This window comes from Chaetura pelagica, unplaced genomic scaffold (genome assembly GCF_000747805.2).
Source record: "Chaetura pelagica isolate M959 unplaced genomic scaffold, ChaPel_1.0 scaffold343, whole genome shotgun sequence".
NCBI classification, from domain to species: Eukaryota; Metazoa; Chordata; class Aves; order Apodiformes; family Apodidae; genus Chaetura; species Chaetura pelagica.
The window spans coordinates 1,566,363-1,577,522 of NW_009952873.1; the positions used below are offsets into that span (position 1 = coordinate 1,566,363).

Genomic DNA, 11,160 nt, shown 5'->3' on the forward strand with positions numbered 1-11,160 from the left:
GGAAAGAGCTTCACCCATGTAAAGACTAAGAAATCAAACACTGTGGTTGGGGGGAAAGGGAAGAGGCTGATGGCAGTCAACACTATTTTTTATTTTTTAAAAAATAATAATTTATATACAGTTTATAATAGGAGTTTAGGAAGCCAGAGCCCTGTGATGCAATGTTGCAATAAGAACTGTTTCTGTCTGGAATGTGCAGTATCAGTCATGTTCTCAGTGCATGTCAGAGCTTGTGCTTCACTCAAAAAGGGGAGCAGCCCCGTTGAGTGTGCAGGTGAGATGCTCTCCAAGCTCCAGGACTGCACCTCCAGAGCTTGTCCAGGCTGGCTCTGTCACGCAATCCCTGTGGAATGGGGAGAGGCTGGTGGGGAGGACGAGCTCCAGGATGCAATGAGGCATTAGCAGGACCCAGCTGTTTACCTCCATCAGGCAGGGGATGGCACAATGCCCGGTTTGCAAATGGAGAACTGATGGATTCGGGGCCTGCCCTTGTGTCAGGCACAGGGAGGCAGGGTTATTTGTGCCATGCTTTCACATCAGGCTTAGATGTGGTCTGCAGCACCTGAAGTTAGCAGCTGGCCTTCATCTGCAGACACTGGCAGGAATTAGGTGCATCCAGAAGGTAACTCACTTGGCTAAGATGAGACAAGTAGCCCCTCTTCCTCACCAGAGAGGACAGTCAGCAAAGAGTGATCCGGAAAGCAGGATGCAACCCTCGCTCCAGCGCTGCCAGCAGAATTTGAGGATTTTGCCCCCATGCTTTAGCTGTGCCTGTTCTCCTTCCTTCATGCCTTGTAACCTAGACCAGTGGCAAGCAGAACTGCTTACCTCATGAGGATTCCTTGGTGGAGATGTAAGGAGTTACTGGGTTTCAGCCCAGTTTCCTGATGGCCAGTATCCCCCCTGTCAAAGTTGCCATCACAGATGTGATGTTCTCTTTCAAGAACAGTGAGGGTTCTTAGTTTATATTTAAGCATTGCAGTAAAAAACATTATTATTACTAATTGGCACTGGTTGGCAGCCTCCATGCAGGAGCCAGTAGAGAGCCCATGGGAGCAAAAACTGTTTCTGAGTTCACATCAGCACCATCAGCTCACATGCTCAGAGACCACTGTGGGTTGTAGGGAGAGAAGGGACTGTCAGCTCCCTGGCTTGCAAACAGCAAAACTTGCAGGGGCAGTGCCAGGCTTTGCTCTGTGGCTGCTGCACTTCTTCCAAAACAACCTGCAGTTTTTCTCCTCAGAGCCACAAAGCATGGGAGAGCAGGGAGCACAGCAGGAGCAGTGCTAAGGCCCATCACTGTTGTTGCATGCTGTGCACTGCCACTGCAGGGATGGCTTATCTCCAGGTCTGGCACAGCTCTCCAAGTACCAGAGGGAACCTGGCTTCACCACAGCCAGGAAGCTCACTCCCCCCCAACAGTCAATCAGGTTTCTGTCACCAGGATCTTTTTAGGAAGCTGTGACTGTGTGGTGAAGTCTGCCCTGAGCTTCTGGCCTTCATGTGCATCCTGGCTGTGTCCTGCCTCTACAGCAGGAGGAAATCAGCTGCCTGGGATTTCCTGCGCAGGAGGCAGGCAGGCAGGAGGGAGCTGCTCGGGTAGCTTTCTGGCTGGGGACAGCTGGGGAGGTGATGGGCCATGCTGCAGAAGAGACCTTCCCTGGGACAGGATGTGGCCAGGCTGGGGACCCTGGACCCCCAAAACATAGGGTGCACAGCAAGGGGGCTCTGCCCACTAATTCTAACTCCATCTTCATGACTGTGAATTGTGGAGCCAAGGCTTGTTTTGCAAGTTGACGAAAGGAACGAAGAAGGGCTGTCTTTTATTCTGAGAGAAATGTATTGTGTGGAAATTATAATGTGATTTGTTTTGTCATTGTCTTTAATGTTTGCCTGCTATGAACATCTCACCTCTTCTTATTGCCTACAAATGTCTGAAGTTGATTGTTTTTTAGATACTGATGCCTTGTGTTAAAAACATGAATTGTAACTTTGAGCCTTAGAGTGGCTCTGTGCCTTCAAAATTACTCCGGTCCACCTCTCTGTTAGAGCTGGGGGATGTAGTGATTCTCCCTCACTTTTTATAAATACATTGTCTTCCTACAAGATCTCAGTTCTGTCCGTGTGTTACTCACACCTGTATAGCCATGCCGCAGGGATCAGAAGCCAGGCATTGCTCCTCTGGCTTCATACATCTGAAGGTGTGGGCAGTATCAGAGAGACAGATCACTCTCTGCCCAAGCTACTGAGAGCTCTGCAGCAGGAGGTGAGTAGCAGATGCAGCCAACAAGGTTAGCCAGGAGTGGGGCCTATTTCCATCCCCTCTACAGCTGTAGAAAGTGACATTGCAACAAAACGGGGCTTTTTTCCTGTCTTCACTGTTTATCATTTGAAACCTTGGACAATATCCCTTCCAGCAAAGCACCAGTGCAATGTGATCATAGAGAGAGAATGCAGAGAACAAAGCGGTCCCACTCGCAAGCAGGGGACAATTCTTGAAGAAGACCACAGGTGACAACCTAGACCTGAGCCCGGTACTTGGCACAGCCAACAGAAATGGGAGGTCAGCTCTTTCACAGCAACTGCTTATTTAAATTCAAATTTGTCCTCTTTCTGCTTCAGCTGTGCCTCTTCTGAGTGTAAAAAACTTGGCAGGAATGGGAGTCAGACGTGGAGAGGGAAAAAGGCAGCCAAGGTTGCTAATGAGTCTGATTCCATTATAATGAGGAATTATTATTAAAGGTGATAGGGGAAAAGCATTCCAGCACATTGTGGGTCTTCTGCTTCCCTGGGCTGGGTTAATGGGAAGCCCCCTCTGCATGGGCAAACTTTGTGCACTGCCGAACCTGAGCTGGCAGCTCTCTCAGAGGATGATGTTGAAATTAAGATCTGGTAATTAAATTCCCCTCCCTGCTTCTTTTCCTGCTAAACCTTTTATTTTTTTTCTCTCTGTCTTTACATTCAGTCATCAATGCTAATTGCTTTGCCTTCTGCTCTGTGAAGCAATGAGTCGCAGGATTTGGGATGTGCACATGGGATGCAGTTTTTTACTTTTTCATGAACGCAGCTGGCCAGTAGTGGCTGGAAGCCCTTAGCTGATAGTTTTGCATTGGCTAGAAGTTTTGCTGGTTCTACAGTGAAGCCTTTTTCTAGAGGAGAGCAAGATAACAGGTTTCCCAGAAATATTCACCCCTCTTTGCTGTCAGATTTAGCAGAGTCCAAGGACTGAGAAAACCAGCAAACACAGAAACAGCAGGATGAGTCTTCCCCTGCTTCACCAAACAGATCTCAGACTATGCTCAGCTTTGCTGATGTAAATTCTGGTAAATACATAGATGATATTTTCCACCCTACTCTTTTCATGCAACTTTCTTCAGCTGCAAAATGAGCCACTGTCGTTTGCAGGTACTAGCTGATGCTGATCCATACCATTAGCCACCAGCCTTGGTGGGTGAGACCTTTCACATCCTCTCCAGAAAAAAGCACCACCTGTGACTTAAACAGAAATTCAGTTTTGTGAAGTCAAATATACAGGACAAATGAAATCTGCCCATATCTGGGGTTTTTTTAAGTGTCAGATACACCCAGCAGCTCCTGAAGACCCATGTGGATGTTTTCATGACGTTTCTTTCTCAGTGGTGGCAAGAATATGCAAAATGAAAATCCATATTGAACTCTGATTCTGATATACAATGAAAAAATCATTTAATATTCATAAAAGCATGTCATTATGTAAATAGGCTTACACCAGGCTATTAAAACATCAAATTTCTAGCATTACTAGAGAGTTACAAAATTTAGGATAAAAACTGTTTACTCTTTTAAAAAAATCTGAAAAAAACCCATTAAAATACTTTTTTTAAAGGAAATAAATTGTTCTGATATAAGAGAATTCCCAGCATTTACCATGTAAAAATGATATATTTAAAACATTTATGTCAGTGATAAGACCTTAAATTATAATGGTGATATTTAAATAAGGTAATACATCTGTCATTACTCTTTGTGGCAATAAGCCTAGAGTGTCTCCTTACGTAGTGTTTCTTCATTTTCCACTAAATATTGTCAGGCTATTGGGAAATCATTCCTGATAGGTCCCTGGCGATAACATCAGGCAAAACTGTCCATTTTCTGTCATTGTTAATTTTCCAATGCTGGAAATATCTGATTGTTTTCTTAATTGTGTCACATTTAATTTTATTTTTTAAGAACTAGGAAAACATTTGAACTGGTTTTAATTACTCTGACATCCACAAACTTTTCTGTCCTCCCATGAGAACTTCTTTTTCTTTTAGTTTGAGAAATCCATTCCAACATTTGGGAGGTAAACTATTAGGTAATATTGCTTTAAGTACAGCAACTGATGCTTGAGACAAAAAAGCTGGACTTTCTGTGTTTACTTAGGCTACTAAGTAAATCGTTTCGTCTTCTCTACAAAATGAGCCAATATTGAACATGTGAAGCAGGCAACTAAAATAAGATGAGATTTACAGAGCTGTGCTTTTAAATTGTGTACCTGCTGCTGCTCCTGCAGCTTTCTCTAGCAAAGTTTGCTCTGGCTTTAAAAGGCAGTATTTTAACCCCTTCAGAACTGCAAAAGCATTACAGTGAGGGGCTGATGTACCATCATGCACACCAGTTTGGAAGTTTAACCCAGTTCTCTGGATTCATCAGTGGGGTCCTTCTGAGGTCATTGAGAACGTAGAGGAGGAGAGCTTTCCCCACCAGCCACGCTGCTCAGATCCTGCAGGGAAAACAACAAATGCCAGTAAGGTCACAGCAGGCTCTCCCACGCTGTGCAGGCAGAGAACAGCAGTCCCAATGTGCTGGGTGTCTCGGCACCACAGCCGCCCCTGCAGGTGTAGGGTGCTGCTCTCCAGTGCTTGCACTCTCCTGGATCCCAAGCCAGCAGTGTTTGTACAGAGGCCTTTGGCCTTTTCGTCCTCCCTCATCATGTCATGAGTCTATTGAGCTTTCTCACAGGCTGTTGTCCCAGAGTATTGCATTTAAACTGCTTACTGCAAATCATGTAAGCAGGTTGTGTGAATGTTACTTGTTGACTCAAAATACTTGTGACTTAAGAGCATGTCATTCCCTCATTCACCTGACATGGGGAGCCAAGCACTTGCTTGGATGCTTATTCAGAAGAATCTCTTAAAAATGAAAGTTAGATTCTTAAAGCAGCCTCTTCCAAACCACACTGGCTGTTGTGAAGAGCTCTTTCACTCCTGCCTTGTCAGCACCTTTCTTCCTTCTGCTCAGATAACACTGCAATCTTTGGATTCCACCCAGAACACACCTACTTATCTTTCCCAAATTTAGCTCCTGTCCACAACTATAGGTATCTAGCATGAAGTCTACAGCCTTCTGAAAACCACTTGCTGCTGTTAAATCTCAGCAGTTGGGCTGCTTGGTGTTCTTTCTTTAAAGACCAAGCAAGGAGAAATTCTCCTCCTCTGAAGGAATTTGTTCAATGGCCCCAGATGCTTGTGGGACAACAACATGCCTCTGGAAAGGCTTTGTTAATTTGTGCAGCTTTGCCTCCTCCTCCTCCACCTTGAAATGATGTTTTCTGAGAATGAGAGCCCTTCCAGGGGCTGGAAGTGATGCGAACTCACTCCTTTCTTACCTGACTCCACTGCCCTGTGACTTAATAAGTTCAAAAATTCCTGGTAGGGTAGAGGCCAGTCTTCTGCACCCCAAAAGCTGTGATGAAGATGTTGAGGATGACCGTGATGAAGATGAGAGCTGTGGCAGTGTTGTTGAGTATATTGAGGCGGGGTTGCTTTGTAACGTCATTCAGGTTCAAACGAGCTGCGTGATACAAAGCAAAAAGAAAGGGAGATTTGTACTTTGACTCCAAGTCTCCCAGCCCCTACAAGCCCTTCCTGCCTGGTGAATGTCTATGGTGTCCCTGGCCACTGCAGCCACAGAACAAGGAGAATAGTCCAAAGAACTTTACAGGGGCCACAGCTTGCCATAGAACACCATAGGAGAATGGAGCAGAGGGAAAACGTATCTTTTTGTATTATGTCTTTGTTTTGCCATGGCCCTCCAGTGAGTCAACCCCAAATAGCCAAATTACTGCTGCATGCTAGCCAGGCATGTGCCCTGTGACACACCCCACTGCACGGGACATGGGCAAGGGAAGGCTGGGTGACATGGGGGACAAGGTCAGCAATGTTGTACTTGGGTTGGAAGGCCAGGTCCTTGACACCCAGATCTCACGTATGTGCTGATACAGCTATCAATGCCCTCCTTGGCCCCAGACCAAGAGGTATCTGGATAGCTGAATGGAATCAGCCCTAGCTGATGGGCATTGATCTGCTCAGACATGGGAATGCCTTGGTTACTAAGGCTGCCCAGCCAATACATCATGTGAACGGCAGCCCTGGGGCTCCCTGCCTGCTGTTGTGGTCCCCTCTCCCTCTTCTACTCACTGCTGGCTCCAGCCACTGCAGCTGCCACCAGGAAAAGCTGTGCCATGTGGGGCAGGGGAAGAAACATGTCATGGGATTTCCCATAGCCTCTGATCCCATGTCCCACATGAAAAAACACGTAGGATGTACGGGAAAAGGCAACATTCTGCAAACTTCTACTACTGGGCATGTGCTGGAGGCTGAAATACTGCAACTCCTGTATCAGATGGAGTGCTGGGTAAGCCTGTCTTAAATAGTGTTAATGTACTGTCTGAATGGCACTAGGAAAACTGTGGGATTGGTTAAATGTGAGGTAAATATAAGGAATACCTCTGTCAAAACTGTTCTGTTAGGCCCCAGATTGAGTGAGGCGAAAGATAGAGCTTAAATGTTGTATCTGCAAGAGCTACATGGAGGGGCAGGAAGAGGCCCAAAACCCAGCTCTCTCCCTACAGCAGGGATTCAACAGTGGAGAAGTGAAGGAAGAGTAGTGCTCAGAGCTGTTGTGCAAGAGAAAAAAACAACCCACTCCCACTTTGAAAACCAGTGATGCAGAACCTCCCTGCTGCCTGTGCCAAGCTTTTCTTCAACCCTCCTGCAGCCCTGGTTGGAGCCAGGGGAGAATGGTTCAAGGGAAGAATCTTCTCAGAATCACTGAATTGTTCAGGTTGGAAAAGACCCTTAAGATCACCAAGTTCTCCCTCCCACCCCCATGCCAGCCAAGCCATGGGGTGCCCTACCACAGCAGCGCCCTGTGAGAATACACCTGCCCGAGCAGCCGCCTTACCGGTGATGATGAGGAGGATCCCAATCACCACCTGGAAGAAGAGGGAGATGCTGATGAGCACGATGAGGGTGGTGTAGTACTGGAAGGAAGCCCCCTGCTCCAGCACTGCTTTGAGCTGCGTGACGTTGGCCATGAACAGGGCCACGTCCAGCATACTCTCTGCCACGCTCTTCTTCGTCGCGTAGTGGTTGATGTTCATCGGCCCGTTAAACCGGAGGTGAGGATTCACGCCCTGGGGAGGGAGGAGAGACCGCATGAACTGGTGCAATTGCTCAGCTGGCAGAACCCTCTGTGTCAAACGGGCTGCTGCATCCCCATGGGGTTTGTCTAGAAAGCCTGGGAGAGTGCTGGGGTGGGGTGTTTTAAACGTGTTGAGAGCGCCCAGGTTCCCCTCACAGTCGCCATGTGATGTTAATAGGCACAAGGCATTTGCAGTGATCCAGAGCTCAGCAAGGTTAGAAAAATACTGGGTATTTTTGTGGAAAACAAACTTGTCCAAAGATACAGTAATGTAGACTACCCGAAGCCAAGGCTTTTGCAAGGAATATTAAATTATCTTCCTTTAGGGCACAGACAAACTTACAGGGGATTAGAGAGCTTCTCTTTGGGCTGGATGTTCAAAGGACTCTCAGTGGTTGAGCTTTATATCTCCTCTAAACACTTTGCTGGCTCCTCTCTTAGATGAGATGCTACAAACGATGGAACAATCCATATTTTTGTTTCTGAAACTAGGGGCACTATTTCTTCAAAACATCAGGCACTGAAACCCACTGATGCAAAGAGTGGGATCCATCACACCTTACTTTAATCATTCAGGCACAATTTGTGAAGGTAGAAAGAAACAGGTGCTTACAAGGGGTAAATCACCTGGTTGCCCTTAACCTAATTACAAGCTGTGGGTAATTTGGCTGCTTTTAGCCATCCACCTTTTCTCAATCTTTCTTATCAAGAGAGTTTCCCTGTTAGCTGTCTTGACACGAATGATGGGGGAAAAAAAATAATAATAAAAAGGAGACAATAGTTTTCAAGTCACCTAGAGTATCCTCAGCTGGTAATAAAGCAGGCAACTATTAAAAAACATTTAGATATATCTGCAGCAAGCGAAGATGATCTTTCCTAAAAAGAAAGAAAAACAACACGTGCACATGGCAGGCAGGCTTCAGCTCTGGGTAATCAGCCTTCTGCCAGCTGTAGTGAAGAGCAGCAGCCTTGCCCTCAGCATTGTCTGATGGATAACCCTTTAAATCTGGAGGTAAGTGCCACCTTTGTGTCTGAGGTGACCTCTTTTGCTCAGAGTAGTGAAAGAGCTTTCTCTAGGTGCCTACTAGAAGAAGGACTGTGTCTCCATCAAATGTTAAGTCATATTTTGATTCTTCTATATGAAAAAAAAGTACAAAAATGTAATCTTTCTTCCATGCGTGATACCAGAGAAGGGTTATGGTTAGTTCTTCATGGGGCTGTCTGTGGTGTCTTTGTGTATCCCTGGGTGAGAGGAGCTCTCTCTGTGCCAGGCTGGGGGTGTGAGTAAAACCAATGATTCTGGGAGAGGCCTGCGCTTGGTTTTGTGTCTGATACTGGCATTGAGACTGAGATTCAGAAGGGAACTGTAAGCTAGCAATCACTTTATATGAGAAAGATGCATAGTAAAAAGCAGGAAGGACTGTGTCCTGTCTGAACTACTAGTGAACTGTGATCCTTAAGAAGGGACTGGCATAGGGTAGGAAAGTGCTTTTGGGGACTTTTTTTGGTAGCTTAAAACATGTAATTCTTGACTGCTTTTGACAGTTAAGTTACTGTGGTTAAGAGGGTCCTTTGCAAAGCTTGTATTTATTTATTTTTTTGCAGACACCAGAAGAAGGTAGAAGTCTAGAGAACCAGTAAGGACTCCAAGGCAGTGTGTAGGCGTTCAGGACTTCTTAAACATTACCACCTGGGGTAGAATAGAGGTATCTCACATCTTAGAGAAAGGAGGCCAGTAAAAGGTCTGATCCTGGGAACATGTTTTTAAAACCTTATATTTAGGTACTGCCCCCTCTCAGCTGGGTTAAAAGCATGTGATCCTGTTTCAACAGAGTGGCACCCATCCCAAGTGGTGCAAGGTTTGAGATTTGACCCCTTTCATGTGTTTATGTGTTTTGCTCTTATTCCTGAAGAGTCATTCCTCCTCCCTGCAGCGTCACAAGGCTGGGCATTGATAGTTTATCTCTGCATAATGATGAGTTAAGAGTGGGAGAACAAGGACACTGTACAAACAAGGCAGAGCTTTTGTTAAATGAGTGACTGGTACAAGGAGGCTGAGACATCTGTTCCCAGTCGCTTTTTTGGAGACAAACAACAAAGCAAGTCTGGAGTTCTTGTTGAATGAAAACACATCCTCCTCTTGAGCTTCCCCTTTTACCTGGAGTGTGGAGCTCTTTTACCTGGAGTGTGAAAAGGGACAGAGTTGCAATCTGCTGAGCTTGGTGACCCAGATGATCAGGTAATGAAAACAGACAGCTTTCACATGGGCTTTTCTGGATGAGAGCAATGGCACATTCTCTTGTCTAGGACAGTATACCACAGCCAGGGATGGCTGTCGCTCTCCATTGTGGAATCACTGGATCTGGGAAACCCTGTTACTGAGCAATCAAAAACTGTGATTCCTGTTTTGAAGTTCTGTCAGCCTAGGCTGAGTAAATCCACAAAGGTGACCAAAAGGTTACTGAATGATGTAAGCTGGAGATGAAGCTTTCATTTAGGCAGCTAAACAGTCAACCATGATGCAAAAGTCCTGGTCATGCAGGAGACCACTAAATTTAGAGCAATCCAGCTCCCCTATGGATTTACCCTTACTAGAGTACTCTGTCTGGTCCAGCAGCTATGAATGTAAGCCTCTAGCCTCAAATGACAAGAGGCTTAAACAAACCAGGAGTCTTAAAAAACCTGGCATTTCAATTAATGCAGGAGATAGCTTTGCTTGGTGTGCCTGGTGCCATAGCTGTCACCAGCTAACCATGGCATCTGTGGGCTATGAACACATGGCTGTAACTCTCTCTATTGGCTTCTTTTTCCTCTTTCTTTTCTTTTTACTTTCTGCCACAATGCATGCACAGCTTTTTAAAATGGGACCATTTCTTCTTTTGCTTCATCTTAAAGTTCTGTCTTGCAAACTATTGTGGCTCAGGAGCTGTTTCACAAGCAACTCGGGTTTGCTTGCAGCAGGATTGCACAGGCAGCTCTGGGGGGTTACGTGGGATCACTGGGGAGATTGAATTATTCCCTTTTGGCAGACAGAGCCCCGAGGCAAATCAAAGGACACACCTGAAGGCTCATCACAGTAATTTATGTCACTGGGCTAGAGCTGGTGTCTTTCTAGTCACTTTGGGGAGTTCTGCTTCTGAGAGTGGGTATCACTGCCTTCTCCATAGTGCATCAAAGAGAGGAGACCTGGATCTGGCAGTCAGACAGAGATCATCTTGCAATTGTTGCACAGCCAGTATGCCTACTGGAAAACCGCACCTACCAGTATCCAGCACTTTTTCAAGATGGGGATGCATCATCATTGCCCACTTTTTAAGGTAGAGAAGTTAGGACTTGAAAAAATTTCAACCCAGTCACACAGCAGTGCTGGCTGAACTGGTGCTGGAGCTGGGCTCCTGTGTCCCATTTCTGGGTGTTTTGGCTTCCCATATGAGACGGCCTCTGTCCCTGCAGAGGCTCTGCTGGCTTCAGTCTGAGCTCAGGCAAATTCCCTTTCTGCTTCCTTTTGTGTAAATGTGGCATAAGGATAAAGATCAGTACAGGGGCTGAGGGAAGCACCTGTCTACCCAGTTGTAAGTCAGAGACTTTATTCTTACTCAAAGCTCATGCCCACCCACCCAAATATTTAATTCTCATTTCTATTGTTATTTTTAGTTTTTGTATTAATTCTTAAAGAAAGACGGATGAGTATCAGCACAAGTGTGTGGGGGGGGG

At 45.9% G+C, this 11,160-nt stretch overlaps 1 protein-coding gene across 1 annotated transcript in view; it reads right to left on the minus strand.

The window, feature by feature from the left end:
- Positions 1–5,628: 5,628 nt before the first annotated feature.
- The window catches only part of NINJ2 (ninjurin 2), a 48,751-nt gene continuing 43,219 nt past the window's right edge, over positions 5,629–11,160 (minus strand). The window contains 2 exon segments of the mRNA XM_009995197.1: positions 5,629–5,814; positions 7,207–7,438. Of these exon segments, the coding sequence (XP_009993499.1) occupies positions 5,660–5,814; positions 7,207–7,438 (387 nt within the window). The 3' untranslated portion in view covers positions 5,629–5,659.